Source organism: Pichia kudriavzevii, chromosome 2 (genome assembly GCF_003054445.1).
Source record: "Pichia kudriavzevii chromosome 2, complete sequence".
In the NCBI taxonomy this organism is placed as follows: domain Eukaryota; kingdom Fungi; phylum Ascomycota; class Pichiomycetes; order Pichiales; family Pichiaceae; genus Pichia; species Pichia kudriavzevii.
Window position 1 is genome coordinate 2,081,715 of NC_042507.1, and position 24,379 is coordinate 2,106,093.

The 24,379-nt window shown below is 39.3% G+C and overlaps 13 protein-coding genes across 13 annotated transcripts; 9 read left to right on the forward strand and 4 right to left on the reverse strand.

Moving 5' to 3' along the window:
* Positions 1-12: 12 nt before the first annotated feature.
* Positions 13-3,795, reverse strand: C5L36_0B09740 (uncharacterized protein; the record flags this gene model as incomplete). Its single annotated transcript, XM_029465351.1, has 1 exon — positions 13-3,795. The coding sequence occupies one exon, from the start codon at positions 3,793-3,795 to the stop codon at positions 13-15; it is 3,783 nt and encodes a 1,260-aa protein (XP_029321210.1).
* A 197-nt stretch (positions 3,796-3,992) lies between these two features.
* Positions 3,993-4,529, forward strand: C5L36_0B09750 (uncharacterized protein; the record flags this gene model as incomplete). Its single annotated transcript, XM_029465352.1, has 1 exon — positions 3,993-4,529. One exon carries the CDS (start codon positions 3,993-3,995, stop codon positions 4,527-4,529), a length of 537 nt encoding a protein of 178 aa, XP_029321211.1.
* Positions 4,530-4,634: 105 nt separating this feature from the next.
* On the reverse strand, positions 4,635-5,933 carry C5L36_0B09760 (uncharacterized protein; the record flags this gene model as incomplete). The annotated part of the gene is made up of 1 exon (XM_029465353.1): positions 4,635-5,933. One exon carries the CDS (start codon positions 5,931-5,933, stop codon positions 4,635-4,637), a length of 1,299 nt encoding a protein of 432 aa, XP_029321212.1.
* A 460-nt stretch (positions 5,934-6,393) lies between these two features.
* On the forward strand, positions 6,394-7,041 carry C5L36_0B09770 (uncharacterized protein; the record flags this gene model as incomplete). The annotated part of the gene is made up of 1 exon (XM_029465354.1): positions 6,394-7,041. One exon carries the CDS (start codon positions 6,394-6,396, stop codon positions 7,039-7,041), a length of 648 nt encoding a protein of 215 aa, XP_029321213.1.
* Positions 7,042-7,485: 444 nt separating this feature from the next.
* On the forward strand, positions 7,486-9,543 carry C5L36_0B09780 (uncharacterized protein; the record flags this gene model as incomplete). The annotated part of the gene is made up of 1 exon (XM_029465355.1): positions 7,486-9,543. One exon carries the CDS (start codon positions 7,486-7,488, stop codon positions 9,541-9,543), a length of 2,058 nt encoding a protein of 685 aa, XP_029321214.1.
* A 303-nt stretch (positions 9,544-9,846) lies between these two features.
* Positions 9,847-11,019, forward strand: C5L36_0B09790 (uncharacterized protein; the record flags this gene model as incomplete). The annotated part of the gene is made up of 1 exon (XM_029465356.1): positions 9,847-11,019. The coding sequence occupies one exon, from the start codon at positions 9,847-9,849 to the stop codon at positions 11,017-11,019; it is 1,173 nt and encodes a 390-aa protein (XP_029321215.1).
* An 833-nt stretch (positions 11,020-11,852) lies between these two features.
* On the forward strand, positions 11,853-12,710 carry C5L36_0B09800 (uncharacterized protein; the record flags this gene model as incomplete). The annotated part of the gene is made up of 1 exon (XM_029465357.1): positions 11,853-12,710. One exon carries the CDS (start codon positions 11,853-11,855, stop codon positions 12,708-12,710), a length of 858 nt encoding a protein of 285 aa, XP_029321216.1.
* Positions 12,711-13,056: 346 nt separating this feature from the next.
* C5L36_0B09805 (uncharacterized protein) lies at positions 13,057-13,866 on the forward strand (the record flags this gene model as incomplete). Its single annotated transcript, XM_029465358.1, has 1 exon — positions 13,057-13,866. One exon carries the CDS (start codon positions 13,057-13,059, stop codon positions 13,864-13,866), a length of 810 nt encoding a protein of 269 aa, XP_029321217.1.
* Positions 13,867-14,563: 697 nt separating this feature from the next.
* On the forward strand, positions 14,564-15,913 carry C5L36_0B09810 (uncharacterized protein; the record flags this gene model as incomplete). Its single annotated transcript, XM_029465359.1, has 1 exon — positions 14,564-15,913. The coding sequence occupies one exon, from the start codon at positions 14,564-14,566 to the stop codon at positions 15,911-15,913; it is 1,350 nt and encodes a 449-aa protein (XP_029321218.1).
* A 723-nt stretch (positions 15,914-16,636) lies between these two features.
* Positions 16,637-17,416, forward strand: C5L36_0B09815 (uncharacterized protein; the record flags this gene model as incomplete). The annotated part of the gene is made up of 1 exon (XM_029465360.1): positions 16,637-17,416. One exon carries the CDS (start codon positions 16,637-16,639, stop codon positions 17,414-17,416), a length of 780 nt encoding a protein of 259 aa, XP_029321219.1.
* A 463-nt stretch (positions 17,417-17,879) lies between these two features.
* C5L36_0B09820 (uncharacterized protein) lies at positions 17,880-19,334 on the forward strand (the record flags this gene model as incomplete). The annotated part of the gene is made up of 1 exon (XM_029465361.1): positions 17,880-19,334. The coding sequence occupies one exon, from the start codon at positions 17,880-17,882 to the stop codon at positions 19,332-19,334; it is 1,455 nt and encodes a 484-aa protein (XP_029321220.1).
* Positions 19,335-19,391: 57 nt separating this feature from the next.
* C5L36_0B09830 (uncharacterized protein) lies at positions 19,392-22,628 on the reverse strand (the record flags this gene model as incomplete). Its single annotated transcript, XM_029465362.1, has 1 exon — positions 19,392-22,628. One exon carries the CDS (start codon positions 22,626-22,628, stop codon positions 19,392-19,394), a length of 3,237 nt encoding a protein of 1,078 aa, XP_029321221.1.
* Positions 22,629-22,943: 315 nt separating this feature from the next.
* On the reverse strand, positions 22,944-24,317 carry C5L36_0B09840 (uncharacterized protein; the record flags this gene model as incomplete). Its single annotated transcript, XM_029465363.1, has 1 exon — positions 22,944-24,317. The coding sequence occupies one exon, from the start codon at positions 24,315-24,317 to the stop codon at positions 22,944-22,946; it is 1,374 nt and encodes a 457-aa protein (XP_029321222.1).
* Between the last annotated feature and the right edge of the window lie 62 nt (positions 24,318-24,379).

The window sequence follows — 24,379 nt, forward strand, 5'->3', positions numbered from 1 at the left end:
AAATATAAGTCTCTATTTCCTCTTTCTTCTTCTGATGGGCTTTCCTCCTCCTAACAAGTCATTCAACTTGGCAAGCTGGTTTTCATTCAGCACATGTACTTGGTCCTTTCTCTTCTTTCGCTTCGATTGTTTCTTCTTAGAAAGCATGGCTTTTTCTAAATTAGTGTTGTATTGAGCCGGTGTGTAGCCACATACATGATTCCCTTTGACACATGTACCACATGGATATTTTCTATCACAGTCTACAATTACTCCAATTCTTGCCATTTCGCGTAAGCATGATAAACACTCGTTATCTGGTCTGCTAGGTTCGGTATCCAGTACATTATCTCCATCAGAATCACTTCCAATAAGCTCGATTTCTTGAACTTGCTTCCGTTCTCTCTTCCTTTTACGTTCTCTTTCTTCCGTTTCTTTTTGCTGCTTAAGTTCAACTTGTTCTTCAAAGTCGATACTTGTATCCATATTTTTATCACTATGTGGATGTTCTGGTTTTGTTCCCTGGTTATGGATTTGGCTCACTGTATCAAGCCCGTCAAGTGTTTCTCTTCCGCCTTCTTGTGTTTCATTTGTTGCTAATAATGCACTTTCAATATTACAACTTTCATTTGGCATCTCTACCGTCTTGCTTTCATTCAAATCTTCATCGACTATCTCTTCATCATCACTATCTAGTGATATCACAACAGGTATTGACTTTCTGGTAGGTCGTGTTCTTGATGAAATTTTTTCTTGCATCAATCTACCAGGATTGTGAAACTCCAATTGTTTAAGTATGTTTTTAGTGGAAGAAGCAGTTCTGCGTTTGGGATTTCTTCCCTTCGTAACGCTATCAACATCAGAACCCGACGAGTCAGACTCTATAATACGTTTTCTGGCTGATCTTCTTCTCCTTTTCATCTTTTTGGCATTCCTCTTTTCGATCTTGGATTCAATTTCCACCAATTCATCTCCGGAATCAGTGTCAGTATCATAGATCACTTTTTCATCATCAACGACAAACCCTTCAATACCTGCTTCACCACTTAAGCTATTAGAGTCAGATTCAGAATCTACAGAATCGCTAGAACTTTCAGAATCTGAGTATGGTGTGTACTCGTCCTTTTTTAGCTTCTTCTCCTTCTCCCTTTTCCTCATTCTCTGTTCGATCCTACTTTTTCTAGGATCATCATTGGTTGTAGCACCTGTTGGTATGCTACCGTAAGTTGGTTCTTTTGTACCCAATACAGGAACGTTACCAAGTTCCCCCTCGGTCACATATTCTTTATCATCTCTGCATGTTGAATGACTACCGTTGAGAGACATTTTCAAAAGATCACCATCTTCTTCCTCATCAGAGACAAACAGCTTATCAGTTGATGCATGAGTCGTCTTTTCATCATCCTCTATACGCATACTGATGGAATATTCATCGTTTGTAGTAGCATCATCGGGAACAAACAAGTGGGATTCCATACTCAGATTATGGCTGTGATTTTCTTTCTTGTTCTCAGACGTCCCGATGTTTCTATACAAGTCGGTAACACCCTGAGTATCTAGATAGGGTGTTGCCAAAACACTATTCCGATCTAAAGTTGCAGGTTTGTGGTCCCTACTTGTTGATTCTGAAATATTTTTCAAAGTTGCATCCGACAATAGCTTCAGTGAGGAAGATGTTGTTGGCGTCGTCTCCAAATGTTCAATTTCTAGATCATATTTGTTCATTAAGGTATTGGCAGCTTGTGTGTCTTCTATGTTCTCTAAGTTAATTGCTTGAGAAGGTAGAACTTCTTCAATTTCTGAATCGCTTCCGCTTGAACTTTGTATTACTTCTATTTCATCAATTAAATCATCTATATTTTTATTATCATCATTCTGAGAAATTCCATTTACCAAATTATCAGTTCCTGAAAGTTCATTCTTAATGATAGTTGTTTCGTTCGTATTGTCTGAGTGCGATTCAACTTCGAGGGAACTTTTGGTATTCGTCGACTTATGTTCACTATCAATTGTAGATGATAAAGTTTGTTTCGAGTGAGCAAACTGTATTGGCTTCTTTATAAATTTACTATCCTTTTTTCGAGATATCTTTATCCTAGGTAAAGTTTTATTCTCACTTTCCTGTCTAATTATAGGTTTCTTTATCTGCATTGATAGCAATTTCTCCTTTTCATCTGTTGGTGGTTTGGCATATTTTTTATCGTCCTCATCAAACAACCCACCTGGATTAATATGTAGTGATCCTGAGTTCAGTTTAAGTTCCTCATTTACGAAAACTTTGTTACCAGTTACCTTCGCAATTTTCCCACTTGAAATGGTTTGTAGATGGGATTTTGCAGGAATGTAGGTAAATGAGGTATTGGCAGAATTTGAGTCACTGAAATCTTCACTGTCTTCGTCACTTTTTCCGTCAGATTCAAAAATATTGCTTCTGATCTTTTTGAGCTTGATCTTATCTGATCGTTTTCTTGCCTTGACTTTTTTCAAATCAAAAGTAGAGAAAGGCTCAGCTGAAACACTACCATTATGCTGAGTCTCCTTATCTAACTTATCCTTCAACAGGCTTTCGTAATCATTTGGTCTCATGGTGTTACTTGACAAAAGCCTTACTCTTCTTGGAACACTAAATTCACTATGAAAATCCGTCGAGTTAGATTTTTCAATGGAATCTTTTATTGGTAGAGTTGAAACTTTCCTTGTTTGAGAAATCTTTAATGTTTTGGTAGTGTCTAGAAGGGTGTTGGTAGTTGTTCTCTGTATTGTGGGAGATATTGCTGCATTTTGTGACTGTTGAGTTGAAGAAGGGGTGGAAATTGTGGAATCAGACATCAGGGATTCTTGAGTTCTTAATTCAAAAGGCAATTTATTCTTTGATACTGCCTCTTGATCTTGTGTGTGCTGCAAATTAAATTCAGGAGGACTAGACATCTGTATCTGTTGACAGGACTGTTTACTTTTCGTTCCCATCAGCTGTTGGTTTGAATCTTCTGTGTGTGTATCAGAACTTTGTAATCCCTGTGTCTGTGACTCCAGGAATCCCCGACTGAAAATGAACGACTGTGATTTATACTGCTCATCATGGGCTTCAGAAACAGCTTCATTATTGGCTAATGTTGACCTAGTAGAATCTTCGACTATCGAACTATAATGCTCTTTCGAGATTACTTTCTTAAGAGCATTTTCAACCGGTAGAGTTTTCGAATCTTGGGTCATTAAACGAATATCACCTCCAAAAAATTTATCCAAATCCTTATAGTGTTGTGCTTTGTCTGGTGTATCTTCCCTTATTCTGTGCTTTTCAGGATATTGTTCATGGTCAAAAAATTTTGGGGTGTTCCCTTCCATCTTTGGAATGTCTTGTAGTTGTTTGTTATCATTATCCTGTTGTTTGCTTGTTTTACTAAATGATTCTGTTCGTCGAACTTGGTCAGAACTAGCCATGTTACGTGCAGCATTGACACTTTCCTTCTCATCTTTCTGTAAACGCTTACTCGAAGACCTGAGCACATGAGACGGACGATTCCCCGCTTTCAACGCGTTCATAAGCACATCATCTTTCTTAAAACGATTACTATCCTTTGATTCTCCACCTCTAGTTGCCGGTTGAAAGATCCTCTGCTTTGGTCTTTCTGCAAGTTCGGCCCCTTCATTGATGATCAAGTCTGGCTTCACGCTATGCTCTTGTGACAACATTTCCTTCGAATCATGGAATTCTGCCTCGCTTGATGAGTCTGAATCTGAATCCCGGTGGTTCATTGTATCAAAAAGAGGCAAGGCAATACTGGTCGCTCTGGCTGGTTTAAACTTGCTGACCATTGCCCAATATTTATTGTTGCGTGTGATCGATCTTCAAATATACTGTCAGAGGGTTTCGAAAAATATTATTAGAATGATCACAAGAATCTATATCTCACCTTAGAAACCTGAATTTTCATGATTTCTAATCTGACCATCTTTTTTCTCTCTTCAGACAACCACTCCTGATAAGTAAATACATAATACTTAAACACGCAATGACTAATGGCCCTTTACCTACAAGAGTTCATGATCTCTTATCACATTCTCAATTCCTTCATCTAGCGACATGCTCGGATAATATTCCCCATGTCTCATTGATGAACTATACATTTATTGAAAACGATCCATCATCATCAAACTGTGAACTACTAAAATCGGCCCAGCATATGATTCTCATTGCAACGCCACAGAACACCAAAAAATATAATAACTTAATGAAAAACAACAAAGTTTCCCTTCTAGTGCATGACTGGGTGACGCCAAACCAAGGTGGTGCAGATTCTGTATTAAGGCTATTACAAAGCATCAACCAAAGCGAAGTCGGTGAATTAAGTGTCACATTAGATGGACATGTTTTTCAGAACCTGATTGATCCATCTACTGAAGAATACAAGTTTTTTAAAAACCTACATTTACAGAAAAATCCCGAAGCTAGGGCATTTATTGAAGGAGATTCAACAGCCTTCGTCTTGATCCAAATTGATGAATCCAAGGTTTCAGACTCAAATAACAACGTGGAAAACTTTAAATAGTTTTGTACTTTGCTGATTCCTCTCTCTAAGCGAGCATGTATTAGGGGCCACTAGAGAGCTTTAATTATAGTTGTATAATGATTATCTAATTTCTGATTATTTTCATTAATTACCTTCAGACCCAAAGTCGTTAGTAAACTCAACAAACTTAGACAAATCTGATTGGTTGACTGTTGGCTTATTAGTTTTCACAGCTCTTAGGAAATCGTTCAAGCATAAGTCGGGTTCTAGTAATTGGTCACCTTCCAGTTCCATCCAATTCATTTCAATTGCACCAGGTTCACCAGGGGAGCAAGGCTGATATTGTGTTCCTACTTGTTTAAAATGTGTAGCGGATTGAATTTTTCTGATTGGTTGCATCAAGGCATCTTTAACAACAACAGCTACATCATGGCCGGAATAACCTTCTGTTATATTTGCCAGAGTGTGATAATCTGCAGAAGTTAAAGTAGTTGGCGTGTCACCTATATTCAACTTGAACATCTCCAATCTTGCATCGGCATCGGGTAATGGGATATATATTCTTCTTTCAAATCTTCTTCTAATTGCAGAATCTAACTGCCAAGGTATATTAGTAGCGCCTAAAACTAAAACACCTTGAGAATCATTACCAACACCATTCATTTGAACTAGTAATTCGGTTTTGATCCGACGAGAAGCTTCAGACTCGCCCTCACCACGAGGTCCACATAATGCATCCACCTCATCGATGAATATAATTGAAGGTTTTTGTTCTCTAGCCATTGAAAATAACTGTTTGACCAACCGTTCTGACTCACCCATCCATTTACTCACTAAATCAGAAGAGGAAACAGAGAAAAACGTTGAATTAGCCTCAGTTGCAACTGCTTTTGCCAGGTAGGATTTACCAGTACCAGGAGGTCCATACAAGAGTATTCCTGAAACAGGCTTACGTTTACCTGTAAATAACTGTGGGAATTTGACGGGCAAAATAACTGCCTCCTTTAGGGCATCCTTGGCTCCTTCCAAACCTGCTATATCGGACCATTTCACATTAGGCTTTTCAGATAAAATTGAACTTGCTAACTGGTTTCGTAATTTTTTGCTGTCGTTATCGTCTTCTTTATCCTTTGTTGAATTTGGGTCCAATTGTTTTGATTTCGAAATACCATTGGTAGGACTCAGCTCGGAACTTTGGTCTTTATTGTTGTTATTCACAACGTGTTCCTTTAACTCTTCTGCTCGGGAGAGGTACTCTGTGAATTTTGCCTTGATGGTTTCCTTGGCCTTTTGGTTTTTCTCATATTTAAGTGCCAACATCAAGTAATCAAGACCATTGTAGTATAGTTGGTATGCTTCCTCATAGCGTGCATTGCTGTCTGCTTCAATGGCTTTCTTCACAAGGTCTACTCCCTTGTCCAAAAAGTCTGCAGATGAAGACATGGGTTGTTTCCTTTGATATTTGAACAAATGTAAACGACACCTTGTATTGTTGAACGATGAAAGCAATTGTTGATAACGCCCTTTTTTATCGCTCTTTTGGCCATTTTGTGCGACTGGTAAAACCGCCCTCAGATGGAATACACAAAGTTATGTATCCACAATCACCATGGCCGTGTTATCTGCAGAAAGATGTAACCGTCATCTGATGGAGAAGGCTGTCATTGCAGATGGAATCATCAGCCTTTTAGTAGAAACTATGGAAATGTGTAATTTAGAATAGAGAATTTAAAGAAACTAGTACGGTTGTACAAACACGTGAAATGAAAATAGTGTAGCTAGAAAAACCAGCGTGGAATGAGCCAACGAGTTCCCCTGTTCCAAAGAAACAACGCCAACATTCCACCCTCCCAAGTAAGGGTATACAATCTCTAGAGGTTGGAAGTGTCTCCAAATACCAGCAATGGAGTCGTTTACCGTCATCCATCCCAGAGAGTATCTTGATGGGAACAGCAAATACTATTATATACATGAGCGATTTGCATGCGATGTCTGTGACGAGGTTAGCCGTTGGCTCTTGGAACGCAAAAGGGGAGAACAAGCCAAACAGGGAGGAAGTAGGGGTGACAAGAGAGTACGGGTAGATCCACGTCGATTCAGCGGGTTACGGGCGGTTTCGATCTGGCATGAGTTATTGAACGGGTTGACGCAGAAGGACTACAAGAACATCCATCGGGTAGCGTACTCGTTTACCATCGGCCGTGTTACTAGGGATTTCTGTCGTGGAGGACTAAAATGGGATCGTGTTGAATGGATCATCAAAAACAAAAGTCTGGTGGCACCAATGAGAGGTATGCCCAAGATGCTCGTGTATTCAGTCTTGGAGAATGTGCGTGCTGTTCTTCGGGTTATGTTTGAAGATCAATGGGACGTTACTGACAGAATGGCCATATTGAAGAGTCACTCTGGACGACATGCGTTAAATGAACTGCTCCTTGAGCTAGGAATGAGTATCGATGATTTCAGTGGCGAAAATGGACGGATGCTTCTTGCTAACGGCGGCTTACAGGTCGACCACTGGGTGTTTCTTCTACAAAATTGTAACTTATAGGGGTGTGGTACCAATCTCACATTCTGCATGAGATTGTTGAACCTTGATAATAACCTCTCTACGTATACACACACGAAAACATCCCCATCTTCCCCTGTAGTCTTCAATTGTGTGCCATCACCCACCAGTCTTCTCCTTTCCTTTCCTTTCCTTTCCTTTCCTTTGTCCCCCTTCTTCTCCTATTCATCTGCATTTCTCGGCTATCCTCAAACTGGCTCGTACTCTATCTCCATCTTCACATAATGTCCACCGCAAACACAAAAGGAATTACCCGTTTCGGCATTTTTGCATTTTTTTTTCTCTCGCGTTGTTGTGTAACTGAAGAATTAACCTTCTTCAACATTTCTGCTCTTCGAGTCCATCCAATTTTTAGGAAAACATTGACAACAAAATTACACGGTTCCTTTACAGGACAAGAGAGAAACATCAACGCAGAAGCACGCAATGCCTAGCCGCCAACACTTGGACGAGCTTCTCGAGGCTGTGAAGGCCGAGTTTGACAATCTTACCAGAGAAACGTCTCGGTATAAGGACGACCACCATGAATACGAGCTCAAGCTAAATCAACAACATCAAGAGTTGACAAACATCAGCAACACCGTCTATGAGTTGGAGCAAGCGCATCGGTCCATGAAAGATGCCTATGAGAGGGAAATCATGAAACTCAAGCAAGAGTTGGAGGTGAGGGACCGTTTATTAGAACAACAATCTTTACAGCATCATCACCAAGTGCAAGCGCATGCGCAAGCTCAGGCCCAAGCTCAAGCCCAAGCTGCTGCCCAGGCTCAAGTCCAGGCGCATCAAGCCGCAGCCGCCCAACAGGCAGCAGCGTCTCAGCAGGTCCACCAGCAATTCCCTCCGCCAAATTTATCAAACTCCCCGTTTCCTAACAAACCGGATATTTTCAACAACGGTAATGATACAAGCAGTAATAACAGCAATAATAATACTAATGGTAACAACAACAAAAATAGCAACAGCAATAATAATAGTAATATCTTGAACCAACAGAATTCTCCGGGTTTGGGTAAACTTTCGGCTATCGCACCAATCAACGGCACTACTTCGAGTAATAGTCTAGGTGCAGCTTCAAATACAAACACAAATACAAATGCAGGTGTCACTTTACCTCCGATCCCAGGAACAGCGGGATCTTCAACAAACTCAAACCCAAACAACATTCCACAAATTTCTTCTATTCATGGAACTGCGCCACCAATCCCTTCATCCGTTACCGCTACTGCTACTGCTGCAGGTACTCCGAAAACAGAGCAAACTCACTTGTCAGCTGCAGAGAAATCGGCTTCTCCAAAAAAATCACCAACTGGCTCAACTGCCTCCACTGCAGATAATTCGAAATCTCAGGCTCTAGTTAAGAGAGCCCAACATAACAAGCCAATACCAGCGTTTTTGAAAGACTTTGATGCTTACTCCTCGTTACCTTATAAACAACAGCATAACGACTACTACCTTGTTTACAACCCCAACATCCCTAAGAAGGTGGATATTTCACTAGTTCATTCCTTCGATCATACTTCTGTTGTTTGTTGCGTTTCATTCTCGAAAGATGGAAAATTCTTAGCAACTGGTTGCAATAAGCTAACTCAGGTTTTCAGTGTTGAAACAGGTGATTTGGTTGCTAGGTTAAACGATGAATCTTCAGTCTCTCCTACTGGAGGTTATGATACTGATACAGGTGACTTGTATATCCGGTCGGTTTGTTTCTCCCCAGATGGTAAATTTTTAGCAACTGGTGCAGAAGATAAAATCATCAGAATATGGGATTTGGCAACTAGAACGATTGTCAAATATCTAAAGGGCCATGAGCAAGACATTTATTCCCTTGATTTCTTCCCAGATGGTAAGAGATTAGTGTCTGGTTCAGGTGACAGAACTGTTAGAATTTGGGATGTCTACAATGGACAATGCTCTCTAACTCTAAGTATAGAAGATGGAGTTACCACTGTTGCGGTTTCCCCTGACGGTTCTCTTATTGCTGCAGGTTCTCTCGATAGAACCGTTAGAGTTTGGGATGCCAATAAAGGCTACCTAGTTGAAAGGTTGGATTCTTCGAATGAGTTTGGAAATGGTCATATGGACTCTGTTTATTCCGTGACCTTCACAAACAATGGTAAAGAAATTGCATCAGGTTCCTTGGACAGAACTATTAAACTTTGGTCTCTAAAGGATCTCGATAAGCAACCAAGCAGTGTATCCAAATCCAATTGCGAGGTTACCTATGTTGGGCATAAGGATTTTGTCTTGAGTGTATGCTGTACACCTGACGACCAGTTCATCTTGTCAGGTTCCAAAGATAGAGGTGTTATCATGTGGGACAAAGAGTCTGGTGAACCATATATCATGCTGCAAGGACATAGAAACTCCGTCATTAGTGTGTCCGTTTCACCTGTTGTTGGTTCAAATGGTGGCTATTTTGCTACAGGTTCTGGAGATTGTAAGGCCAGAATTTGGAAATATGAAAAAATAACTGAGCTCAACTAGTTTGTCTACAAAAAATATGGAGATAGCTTGAGCTTTTGTCTTTTTCATTTCTACCTTCCACTCTTGTATTTTTCTTATATCTATATACTAAACTTTTGTGTAAATTGTACTTCATTTTATTAACTCGTTGCGCTCGTTAAGCTACTAGTAGGAGCGTCTATTTTGAAACTTTTTCCTCACCAATTTTTTCCCGTGTCGTGATGTTGACATGGTTTTTATTTCATGGCCACACGGACACAAGAGAAGCTCATCCTAATTACGTAGCTCGAACATTGGGTTAATCTCACAAGCTGCATACTAGAAATGATTTATCACGCTACTGCTACCGGTCCAGTTAATATTGCGACCCTTAAATATTGGGGAAAGAGAGACAAGGATCTCAATCTTCCAACCAACAACTCCATTTCTGTCACCCTAGATCAAGCAGACTTGAGGACGCTAACAACTGCCTCTTGTTCATCCGACTTCAAAAATGACCAATTGTGGATCAACAATGTCACTTACTCGCTGGATACACCGCGTTCTAAACAAGTTTTAGCTGATTTACGTAGCCTAAGAAAAGAGTTAGAAGCTAACGATGATGCACTACCTAAAATTGCCGAGTTCCCTTTGCACATTGCTTCTGAAAACAACTTCCCTACTGCTGCAGGTCTTGCATCATCTGCTGCAGGTTTTGCTGCTATGATTTCAGCTATTGCATTGTTATACAAATTGCCTACCGATCCATCAGAATTGAGTAAAATCGCAAGAAAAGGGTCTGGCTCAGCATGTCGGTCACTCTTCGGAGGATATGTCGCATGGGAAATGGGTAAGTTAGATAATGGTGAAGATTCCAAGGCTGTCCAGATTGCCGAGAAGAAGCATTGGCCGGATATGAAAGCAGCAATTTTAGTTGTTTCAGACATGAAGAAGGATGTTCCAAGCACAAGCGGTATGCAATTGACAGTCCAAACATCAGATCTATTTCAGCATAGGATTGAAGAAGTTGTTCCTCAAAGATATGAGGAAATGAGAAATGCCATTTTGAATAAAGATTTCCCAAAGTTTGCCGAGTTGACAATGAAAGACTCAAATTCGTTCCATGCTGTATGCTTGGATTCTTATCCTCCAATCTTTTACTTGAATGATACTTCCAAGAATATTATCAAGTTGATTAACCTGTTGAACCAGTCTGCAGGGGAAACCATTGCTGCATATACCTTTGATGCTGGCCCAAATGCAGTCATTTATTATGAACAAAAGAATGAGAAGTTTGTCTTGGGTATGCTCCATCATTTTTTCAGTCATCTAGAAGGTTGGGCAAAATATGAACCTCAAAATGGTGTCATTAACGATTCCTTCCCATTGTCAGCATTAGATAGAGAGGTTTATTCAAGGGGCGTCTCAAGAATTATTTTGACCCAAGTAGGTGAGGGCCCAACTCAAACAAACGATGTTTTAATTGACTTAGAGAGCGGATTGCCAAAGTCCAATTAGACAAACCACCAGTTACATCAATATTCTATAGACTGTTTCAGTTGTTTGGCACTGCTTTATATAGTCAGAAACTTTTCGCCAATAGATAATGTTGTAGATTTTGTTTTTTGTCGCATTACAACAGCATGGTTTGTTGTGGTCACAAAAGTAATGTTTTCTTTGCTTTACTATCAAATTGTACGCCTAATCTCCATATTTTATCAAGTAGATATTAATGCAATCGTGTTTTCGGTGTATCTGGTTTTAGAAGCTTTATTACATCAAGAAAAGAGCAGCCAGACAACATTTCTGAACAAAAAAAAACTGTTTTTTAAATTACGAAAAACAGAAAGTTTTAAAATAGTTGTAGTGTATGACATTGTCGTTTTGGCATCCAATTTCACTTTTTCAATCACAACACGAATTGCAATTTCATTCATACAGAAGAAAAAAAAAAGTTGGACAACATGCACACAACGTTGATGTCTATTACAAAATTGAATGGATGTGAATAGTGATGACAAGGTGATTCTGACTTTGTAAGGAAAGAAAAAACATTATCATGAGGAAAAACTCTACGTCATGTTAAATCTTTTGTACGTAAAGGTTATTTCTAGATTTCGAACTTGATAGGTTACTGACAAGGTCTTAATGCGGGGAGGTGTAGTTTGTGGCAGATAAGGTGTCTTGGCTGTGAGTGCGCTTCCGGGAGGTGTTTTCTCAGAGAGACTGAGGTACATTAATAGTTTATTTCGCACGATATTTTACGGCAAAAGATAAGTCCGTCCCCGATGGGTACGCCAGTAAGAAACACACTCACTGCTGCTTAGTTCTTTGCCGTAAACCAATTGTGTATGATAAAAAGAGCCATGACTATCGGAAAGCCAATTACTTTAAACAACGGAACAAAGATCCCATTCATGGGGTTAGGTACCTGGGAAATCAGTAATGCAGATGTGGTTGTTCGGGAAGCATTAAATGTCGGCTATAGATGTATCGATACCGCTGTTTTGTATGGAAATGAGAAGTTGTGCGGAGATGGTATTATCAAATGGTTGGAGTCCGATCCTAACAATAAGAGGGAAGATGTGTATTACATTACCAAGTTATGGAACCATCAGAATGGATACGAGAAAGCGAAACGTGCCATCAGGGAGTGCTTTGAAAAAGTCAAGGGGTTAGGATACATTGATTTACTTTTGATCCATTCGCCGACCGAAGGGCCAAGAATGAGGTTGGAGACTTGGAAAGCCATGCAAGAGGCAGTTGACGAGGGTATCGTCAAGTCTATTGGCGTTTCTAACTATGGTATTAAGCATTTGCAAGAATTGTTATCATGGGAAGGCACTTATATCAAGCCCGTTGCCAATGAGATCGAGGTTTCTCCTTGGTGTATGAGACAAGAACTATGTGACTTTACTAAAAAACACGATATTGTGGTTATTGCCTATGCTCCGCTATCACACAGTTATCGTCTCCAAGATAAGGACGCTGTGGAAATCGCAAAGAAAAAGAACGTTACTGTTGCCCAAGTCCTAATCAGATGGTCTCTACAGAAGGGGTACATTCCAATCCCGAAAACAAAGACCCTAGCTAGACTTCCTGTAAATTTGGATGTTTTGAGTTTCGAGTTGATCACTGACGAAATGAAACAGCTTGACCACCCATTGGAACACGATCCATCCGATTGGGAGGTTACAATGTGTCCATAACCCTCACCATATATAGGGTAGCCATACATTTGTAAACCATGTATCTCTCTTGTGAAACCCTTCTGAAACCCCCTTGTTTTCTTACAGGGTTGGTCCATTTCCTCCTCCTCCTCCTCTTCTTCTTCTTTTTCCCCTTTAAATCAGATAAATAGTTACATTGTGCATGCAGTGTCGATTTATGTTTTGAAATATGGTATCTAACGGGATAGTAAATCTTCTCACTCAAGGAAATTTTCCAATATTTTTCTTGCGGGCATTTCCTCCACCTGCAAAGAAGTTTGGAATTGTATTATATGTCGACACGGTACTTACAGAACCGAACAACTACACAAGGATCACCTGAAGGATGTCAGATACCGAGTCTCTCTTTGACGGTGGGTTGTTTGAAGAACCTGAGGAGTTTCAAAGAAAGGAAATTCCTTCACATTTTGCCAAATACGAAAGAAAATACCAAACACCAGAGTTCCATCATTCTATTGATGAAATCCAGCTGAGGTTGGTTGGCAAATCCCCCCTATGGGGGCACTTGTTATGGAATGCAGGTACGTATACTGCCAATTACATTGAAAAGCATCCCAAAGAAGTTAGGGGGAAGAAGGTGGTTGAGTTTGGTGCAGCGTCTGCACTACCATCGTTACTATGTGCCTTGAACGGAGCAGAGAGGGTGATATGTACAGACTATCCAGATCCAGATTTGTTGTCGAACATCAAGTACAACGTTGAACATCTGGAGTATTCGCCGGCACAAGAGATCATAGACGTTGAAGGTTTCATTTGGGGTAATCCGGTTGAGGACATTTCCCGCAAACTAGGCGGCAACGGCAAGGCCGACTTCCTCATTATGAGTGACTTGGTGTTCAACCACAGCGAGCACCACAAACTCCTCAAATCATGCAAGGAACTCATCCAACCACTGGAGGAGGGCAAACCCAGAAGTGGTGGTAGATGCTTGGTTGTCTGGTCACCGCACCGACCAGTGCCAAAGATGGTGGAAAACGATTTCAAGTTCTTCAGTGACGCCGAGGAGCTGTTCAATTTTGACGTTGAACACGTGGAAATGGTCCATTGGGACCATCCAATGTTCCCCGACGACCCCAAGGAAACCGAGGAAATACGAAAGAGGGTCTACTGCTACATCCTCCACCCGACGTGGTGAGCGCCTCTGTGGCCACCGATGTGGTTCTGAATTTATAGATACACTAAATATCATGGATACACTAAATATTATAGATACACTAAATATTATAGATACACTGAACACAATGACACAACTTGTATAACTAACAATTCTAGCAATTTCGCATAGGGGCAATTTCCATGTTCAATTATCTTTCCTAATCCGTATTATTAAAATCGGTGGCTGGTTCCAGGAACAGAGGAGAAAATAACAGAGTTGGCGGGAAGAAAAAAAAGTATTGGCATTCTCGCTCAATGCCAATTTGTCAATAGTCTTTTAATACATGCTGGTTTATCATTAATGAGAAATGTAAACATCGTTTGTTTGTGTTTTGTATTTCTAGTTTTCTTTTCTGGAAAACAAGGGGGAAGAATCATAGACGGCAAATATAGTGGTTCTATTGATCTCTTGTAGGATAAGACTATCTCTTTTTTTTTCATTTGCTACATCACTGCTTTCTCCACCAATTCCTCAGAGACACCGTTTCAATCAAGGCTAGCCAGTACAGGATCGACAAGACAACGGGTACCATACACTACAAAGACTCAAACGTAAAAAAAAAAAGTATTAAAGCCAGATAGCAGCAACAACAACAGCACAGAACAGCACCACACACACCTTGGGAGAAAAGGCTATAACTTTGGATACAAGAAAGAAACCTTTACGTCACTAAGCCATGAGTCGTCAACCATCAACCCCACCGCCAATGGAAGATGAGGCATATAATCCTTTTTTCCAAACACCACATAAGGGCAGTAGTGGCAGCAATACTGGGAATGTGACGATTATCAACAGCCATTCCATCAAGAGCAAAAAATACGAAAAGAATCACACTATGTTGTTTACACCGCAAACACCTTGTGTGCAGGGAAGCGAAGAGGACTTCCCATGTAGTTTGCTACCAATGTCACCGCAAACCACCACTCATAAAAGCCATGCAACACTCGATGTGTTCAACACCAAGAAGAATTCGATGAACCCATTGAGAACCCCAGAGACTACGCCAAGGTACCGCAAATGGGAAGTATCGGACTCAGCTTTAGAAGGCAGCAGTTTGTTGCCGTTTACTCCAGGTCCCAGGAAAAGAGAAGGATTATTGGAATGTAGGGCCAGGTATAATGAGGAACATAAGATTGAGCCGAAGAAGTTGCTGGATTTTGGTAAAAGTAGTCTGATGAAATGCGAAGACTACTCAAACAAGGAAGACGAATTAATGAACTACAATTCTAGTGAGTATGAAAGTGAGGAGGATTCTCAAACCAAACTACTACAAGAGAAGCTGAAGATCCAACTTGACTGTAATGAATATCCAACAAAGGATCCACAAACACCACGACACCAAATTGGAAGTGATGATATCATCAGAAGGTTAGGGGAGGAGAAGCTGAAATACCCCGAGTTGAATAAAGTGGATGACATAGTAGTCCATAAAAGTATAAAGAATCCATTTATTGTGGATAAGGTTGGGAAAAAAACAACTAATAGGAAAATACGTACCGATCACAATTCAAGGTTTGATAAGGAGCTCGAGTTAGTCTATCATTCTACAGGAGAGAAATTTTATGTTCAGCTATCGGAAGAAGCACAGAGAATCAAGCCCAAAAAGTTAAATTTCTCTGAATTCAAGAGAGTCAGTGATAAGTTTGACCCCACAGTTGTTAGTACTCCTGTTGAGGAAATTGATTTTTTACAGACCCCACAGAGAGGCAACAAGATGTCAATTAAGGGACTATTGAATTATGACGGAAGCACAGATGCAGATACAGAAGAATCAGAAGACGAAGTCCCCAAAGGGGTCAACCATGAGAAAATTGCCAATCCTTTTAGGGGCGAATTTAGTAGCTGCCATGAATTTCCAATTGAGAAATTCAGTGATTATCTTCATGTGCAACGCCATGAGGGTCGGGATAAATACATTGCTGGTGAAATCGAATATGTGAATCACCATACTGGAGAGCACAAGGTAGAGAAGTTGTCAAGAGACGTGTCACCAATACGCCCCCGGAAACTCAACTTTGACAATTGATTTTTCTCCCCTTACCCTTCCCCTTCCCCCCTTCTTCCCGGTTATCTGTGTCCAAACCAAACGACACAACAAAGGATAAACCAAAAGGGTGAACCAACAAGGAAATTTGTATAGTAGTAACCAATGTAATGTACGTATTGTGTATATAATCTTTTTATGTTTTCGGTGGAAATTAGATGCATAAAAATAAAGTGAAAAATTAACCATTGGCCGCGGGGAAACCGGGGCTAATTTCGCATTAAATTGGAGTTAGAAATTCCCATTTTGGTCTAGAAAGTGCCACAGTGGAACTAAAATTTATTGAAAAGGCGGACCAAAATCCGCATTATTGCCAATGTAGCAAATCTGTGGAAGCGGGACAGGGTTAACCATGCAGATCTGCAGCATTTATGGTAAGACAATGAAGCGCAACTAAGGTCCAATATAGGGTTAAAATAACGTTTCCTGCATTGTTGTTTATCCAATCCAGTTTAGTTTGCAAAAGAAGATCAGCGCTGGTCGAAATACTCTTCTAGCTCAGTAAACAACAATTTCAAGTCACCTCGTGGTTGTCCATTCTGGGCGTCACTGTCACTTAAATACAGCCATTCGTCATTTCTAAGATATTCGTGGACCACTCTACATCCTTTGGTTTTTATCTCCTGGATTATAAACGCACCACTTCTCTCTTGTATATCCGGTTCCTCGTGTATTGGATGCTGTAACTTTGTTCACTACCAGAGAATGAAAAATAATTTGGTCAACGATCCTTCTGATACCCCCTTTTTCAATAAGTACCAAAATGTTCAAAGTAAAGTCAACTACCCTATTTTCGAGACACAAGAAGAGAGGTTGACCAGTGAAATAATCAATGATTTGGTGAATGATGAAAATCTACTAAATGATTCCGATTTGTCGGATTCATATGACCCATTAGAAGAGTTACTCTTGTTGACCCCTTCAACTTCTTCTTACTCTATGCACGCAAATGACCAGTTTCTAGATTTTGACAACCCCTTGAATCAACCACTACCTCCTTCTGATCCTTTATGGACAACGTCTTCGTATCTCCCTCCTCATTCTACAGAGCCGTTGCTGGAAGAGTCGTCGACAATTTCCAACATTTTATATAACAACAAGATGAAGGAACAGCTGAGAAAAAAGAGAAATTCCTCTACAGATTTAACCTCAAATTTGAAGAACAGATACTCTGGTAGCTTACATTCACATTCAAATTCCTCTCTAAATCTGAACAAACCACAGAGAATCACCAAACCTGTTTCTCCAGAGTCAAAACGTTCAAACCAAACTATCAACAGATTCAGATCACAGTCTGTTAGTGCAGTACCTTTGCTAACCCCTTTACCTTCCTTCAATTCGACATCATCCTCATTTTCTTCAACCTCCTCTCCCTCTCTGAAAATACAAAAGGATAGAGTTGGAAGCATATCTCCAAACACAAAAGCTACAAATCCGTTTTATCACCCTCCAGCAATTCTCAAAAGATTGAGTAATTCAGAATAAACATATAGATGCACGGGTGCATTTCAAGAAATGTTTACTATACTATACTATACTATACTATATTTTACTTTACTTCTTTTTACTTTATGATTTTACATGAAAAAAATTTATCATATACTTGTCAGCTACGTTTTTCTCTCCCCACGATTTTAATTGTTTTCTACTCTTCAAATTTTGAATTCTTCACTGTTCCAATGGACTTGGAATAGAATTTTCTCTTATATAGCCACCATATTAAGTTACGGCAACTATAACTGCTTCATCGGCTTGAAAATTTCCTCCGCGGCACAGTCCCAAATAGGCAATTTCCGCCAGAATTATTTACCCTGATAAGGGGGGGGGGGGGGGAGAATTCCTTGAAGGGTAAAACCTGATGAATTAAAACAACTATCCAATTACTATAGGAAATGTGCCTTTACACTTTGTTTTAAAGTGATGAAGGGATTGATTTATACACCAAAAAATGTCAACACATGTAATCACTTCCCCTCGTTTGGATAAATCACCTGGATTTCAGATTTTCAAGTCCCCAGCCCTTAGATCGCTCTCATCTGCAAACTTGCTCCATTTTATCGACCATCCAAATGATACTGTTAATGATGAATTAGACGAACACAACATTTTGAGCGATGTACGTGAAATCATCATAGTTGAGGAAACAAGTGTGTGGATTACAGGTTTGATCTATTTGGTTGGGACTGTTGCATTTTGGATACTGTCTGTTCAATTGATGAACGGCGTCATGAAGAAAACAGATTATCATCATCCCCTGTTGGCTGCTTATCTGAATGGTAGTTGCTTCTTATTCCTCGGCATCAGACCTTTGTATAGTGAATTTCTCGCATATGGGAGAGACATGAACCTATTGAACGATCACAACCGCCATGAAAACTATTCATCAATGGATGCTGCGGAGGAATCAATGTCACTTCCGGAGGTAAGGTTATCCAAATCTGAGATTGGGAAAGTAGCATTTACAGCATCGCTATTTTATTTCTTAACCTGCTATTTTGGATCGGCCGCTTTGAATTACACTTCTGCATCAAACCAGACTATTTTAGCAACTTCCTCGTCAGTTTTCTCACTTATACTAGGTGTTTTATGCAATATCGAAAGGTTCACCTTGGGGAAGCTAGCATCTGTTTGCCTTTCCATGCTAGGGATCATCTTGATAACTTCCAATAAAGCCTCCAGTATAAGCGTAGTCACATTAGCATCCAAATTCAGTACGGAACTCATTGGGAACTTACTGGCTATAACTGGAGCTTTTGCCTATTCAGCATTCATGACATTACTAAAGATGAAACTGGGCAAACAGACAGATTCGGATTCAGATTCTTTATTGTACGGATTACTAGGTCTTTCCACACTACTTTGTGGGATACCAATTTTACTTTTTTATCATGTATTGGGATGGGAAGTCCTGGAAATGCCCCAAAAGTTTTACATTTTTGGTATGCTATTAACATCGTCATTTTTCAATGCGTTATCTGATTATTTTGCCTCTTGCGCATCTTTGATCACATCACCTTTATCTGTTTCATTGTCATTATGTGCTGCAATACCAATAACAATGTTTATTGATTCTTACTGCAATGATGGATTGAACCTTTCAATACAATATTTAGTTGGGGTGTTGTTTATTTTTTCTGCTTTTATTTTCACAAACATTACAGAAGAAAAAGAGACTGTACAAAGTGCAATTGACAATGCGGTCGAGGAAGCAATCAATCATGATGAATCATTGTCTGTGTATTTGTCTCCACGCTTAAAATCAACTAATTCGGCCCCTACAAGTATCACTGACCTATCAATTTCCCATACACTTGACAGTAGCACCGACGATGTTGTCCCTAAGTTGATAGTTACTGGTGGTCAGAACCACAAATATTTTTTTAGAGAAATTAACAATCGCTAATAAATAGACTTTCTATACATCATTTTTTTTCTCCACTTAAAGGCTTTAAAAATACAATCACCACAGCTTGACAAGTCCATCCCAATTATTGGATTTCCTACGATTCCAATAAGATTCATGTCCCTTTTTCAACTTCCAATCAAGGTCATTGATGCCCTTCTCAAAAAATGCGGGTTGATGGACAACATCATTACCACTAGCATCTTTACGTCTTGTTCTTTGATCCTCCTCCAACTTTTGTTTAAGTTTTTCCGCTTCACCGACGTTACCTTGTTCGTACATTTTCTGATCAGGTCTCCTTCTAGAATCAGTTGGCGCACAGCTTTTGTGTACTTCATCAAAATGATTCAATGAGCATGAAAATCTTGTAAACCCATATTTTTTTTCATGATTTGGTAATTCTGGTGATATTTTCCAAATTGACTTTCCTGTATTTAGCTTGATTTCTTCAGTCCATGTTCCATCAGCAGTCAAACTTAGTGGTTTGCTCGAGTTACCACTATAGACCTTCATTTCCAACCTCTCAGACCTAGAGCTGGTGAACCTACCATTTTGTGAAATAAATGTTATGACACATTTGTAGCCTTTATTAGACTTCACAGTCATCGTATCCACAGGTTCAGTATACTTTTCGCCCGTTAGAGAAACTACGTTTCTTAAAACTGTATTTGGTTGACTCCATTCGTATGCTTCATCAGAATTCCTCAACTTTAGCTGTAATGTACCATCAACTTGAATCTCTGCAGTCTTACCATAAAACTTTTGTTGTGGACGTATAGAATGATCAATGTACCAATTTTGGGAATCAACATGTGCCGCCATAACAAACGGTTTGTGTATAACCTTCTCTGTCACGACCCGAATGCCCATGTCTGGTCGAATCAACTCAAAAGTTTCACCTAATAAGGGATTGAAGGGCTTCCTTATTGATCGAACCTTGTCTTTATAGGAAGATAAATAACTCACGGCAAATGCAGAAATCGTCAAGATCCTCTCACCGGTTTCCATCGGCGCCCGTAGTGCATTATCTATTAAAGTTGAGTATTCAAAACATTCGGTATATTTCTGTAAAAACGACAGCGGTTCATTGGTCTCAATTGGCATGCTTATACCAGCCATATCCTTACCGATACCTTTTCTTAAAATAGAGATAAGAGATGGAGGTTCGCATGCGGCAGGAGGGACATCATTTCTTGGATTAAAAGGTCCATCATATGGCAATGGACACAAATCATGTTCTTTTTCCTCGTGAGAATCGGTCCGACTCAGTTTCAAAGATGTGCTTTCTTCATTTTCCTCCTCATCCTCCGATGAAGATGAAGTAGACGAGTCAATTACATCCAGTGCAAGTTTCTCCATATCTTTTTGAAATAAGTCAGAACTTATAATCGACTGCCTTTTCTCAAATTCTCGATTTTCAGCACTTGAATCAAGCATCACAACACCGTTGGATGTCTCATTCACATATTCTTCGGCATCATAAAACTCTTGCGATAGCAATGATCTTGCCTGAGTGTCTGATCGAGCTAGCGACCTTGAGCTGGATCTGCCAATTTCCTGTTTTAATAAATCCGAATAGTTCGACTCTAATTCCAAAATTTTTTCCATAATAGTGTCTAACTTTAATTTGCCGTCAGTGGCAACAAGTCCACTAGATGAAGCCGACGAGCCAGATTTAGTCAATGTCAGACTGCGTGGTTGTTCAAGGTCAAATGTTTGCGTATCCGGGGTTGTTATCGGTGAGGAAATATTCAAACTATTATCATTTTGTTGGAGGTATGATTGAGAACTCTTTTTCTTTAGTCTCTGCAAAAATGATGGTTTCCTAGATGGCGTATTATTTGGAATCTGCGGTGCCTCAAGAGTAGATACCTTGTTATCTGGTTTATTCGAAGTCGAGGATGTTGAAATTGATAAGGATCCCTGCTGCGTTGTTGGGAATTTTGAAGAATTTGATAATTCAGGTGTTGAAGGTGTTGATACTCTACCGCCAAAATGTTGATCATGACTCTTTTGTACATCGAGCAATGCAGAAACACACTCCTTCAATTCTGAAATCTGTGATTCAATAACTTGAAATTGTGAATTTGTTCTGTCTGAGTGACGGTGGCAACGAGGAGTTTTGCTATCATAAAATGAAGAAGAATTGCCATTTTCAAATGAGTTGCTATCGTCGTCCGACATATTCTCTGACGTACCACCAATGGCAAGTCTTTGATCGATGCTTGATTTTGAGTCTTTCAATTTTTTATTCTGCGTTTTGATAAAGTTAAACGCATTGATCCAGGTGTTGAAATCATTTTTATTTAGAGCTTTCAAAATCCATTGTTCCATACCCGAATCCAAATAGAACATAAGCTCCGAAGAATCAGCTGATATAACAGTCTGGGTAATTAACATATTGCCCCTAATTCTGTTGGAGCTGTCACCCAGGTAGTAATTTAGAATTGAGTATGTTATATTCAAAGAAAAAAACCTCCTGTTAAATTGCCTTTTATTTTTTTTCCTTTTATTCTTCATCAAAAAACCTTCAAGATATTGGATCCCATTAACATTGAGAATTCTAGTTGAGTTGTGATAATTTTGGTGTCCTTTATTCTGCTCTATTCCCTCAAATTTAGCCTTGGAAATAGAACTATTCATAAGTCTCTGTCTTGGTGGAGGGACGGAAGTGCTTAGAGGCTTGATCTCATATTTTAACAGTACCGTTTTAGCTTTGGTTTTCGAAAAAGTGTTATCAAATACAAAGGCATATAGCCCACCGTTATGTGAATTGATTTTACCGGATTTAATGATATCACCGGGACATCTGCCCAGCCATGTTTTTTTAATTAGGAATCTATCCAACCTTTCTTCAAGGGTTCCATTAGATGAATTGATTGAAGTACGCAATGAATCAACATCTTTAGAAAATTCGTCTTTTCTGTGGTGTTGATGATTATGGTTATTCCCACTAGGTAATGAAGTAGTAGATTGAAAAGAGGAAGAACTCTTTGGAAGCTGAGTGAAAAATCTGTGTGGAATCTGGTGAACTTCGTTGATATCCAGATTTTCAACCAGAACTGACAACGATTCTGACGATAAGCCTGGTTTATGGGTTTCGTTTGATGATTTCAAAGAATTTGAGGAACCATTTAGTTTTGAATGTTCAATTGTGTCATTTTTATATTCATAAATACCTAATGTAAGGGAATTTTTCAACGGCTTGATTTTCCATTCGACTTTTGAGTTAATGGGAACATCAACCCATTTAATGGTGAAAGATTTGGACCTTATTTCAAAAGTCTCAGCCATGTTTTGGAAAAAAAAAGCGTTAAATGACTAAGCAGTAGCTCAATTTTTTCCCTTAAAGACTAAATAGAGAATAGGGAATTTAACAAATATTGTGTAAAAGATAAAAGAGACTTTAGACCTTGACCTTCAACGTAGCAAGAGGAACGAAAAAAGTGGAGGAATTATACTCTGTGTAGATGCATTGAAGCACAGTTTTTTTACGAGCCAGCGGAAGCGCAATCAATGTTTTGGCCACACTAAATTTAGCATTCGAGCAAGCGTATTGTTTAGTCATTTGTACTTGTACAGCAATTATAAAAAAGGTGGAATACCAGATCATTCAGTTTTATCCTTTAAGAGCTCAGCTTCGTAGATCTGCATTTTCACATCATGGATGAACTCGCTTGCCATGACAGCGTTCCACAGGAAAAAGGCACAGCTGGAATAAAACAAACCCGTTTGGAAAACGTTCAAATCACCACGGAATTCCAACCTCCAACCATTGAATAGCCATAAACCTTGAGTTAATATCCATCCGGCGAGTAATGCCAGACCTTTCCTCACCCCCAATTTTGTAGAGGCAAGATACTGCGGAAGCAAACATAAGAACCATATAAAATATTGTGATGTACAAACCTTATTGAACATTATGAAAACAAAAGTTTGAATGAACATTACTTTGTAGATCAATAGGTCCTTGAGTATGGGATATTTAAAGCCTCTTTGTAGACACAATGGTACAATCACCAGTGAAAATCCTAATTGTGGAATAAAGGCTATCTTTTCAAATTGTAATGAACTGATCTTGTCTTGAGCGGAGTGAAGATATAGTGAGATATTGTAGACACTGAAGTTATGCCTATGATCTAATCGTATCAAATGGTAAAAATATGCCTCGTTGAGATACCGCATACCATAAATTGAATACATCCAATATGATAAAGAGATAAAACCAATTACCAATGAGATAACAAATAGTATTCTCTTCATAGTCATTGGTTTATGCAACGGTTGATTTGGATCAACGAATAACAAATATGTTGGAACGTAAATTAGCGGGTATATCTTCAAATGAATGGAAACGCCCAACAACAATCCGGAGAATGAAATTAACCATTTGTTTGAGTTTTTAGCTCTAACCAAAAAATATGTCGAAAGCAGAATGAAAGACGTCAGTAAGGATTCAGAAGAACCCCTAGTGGAAATTGTAATCACCATTGGGTTGAACAACCAAATAATTGATAAAAACGAATGATTTGAAGGTAATGTGAGTAATGATAAATATCCCGTAATTAAATCACACACAATAAAGACCAATTTACCAAACGAAAACCATAATTGGTTATATTTAAAAGTTGTTGGAATTAGAATCCATGCAAGTAATGGGGTGTACCGATAGGTTGCACGCATGAAGGGCGATTGAGAGTCAGCCACGAATTTAGCTGCATCTGTGAACACATAATAATCAATATCTGTGTACGGTAAAGGCATATACTCATCTTGGTAGAGGCCAAATAGAAAGAATCCAACACGTAAGATGAAGGATATTAAGAGAATGGAGGTAACTGATAACATCTTTGCCGGCTCGGAATGTGACAATAAGTGGACATGACACATGTTTGAAAACAAACCAAGATCCTTTTTTTTTTCAAGCCTTGGGTTTCCAACTTTCGGTATGATGAAATCTTTAGACCAATATTCTTTGTACATTACTAAATTTATTAATGACGCTTGCCATAGATATATAGAGGATTTCTGATTTTTTATAAATG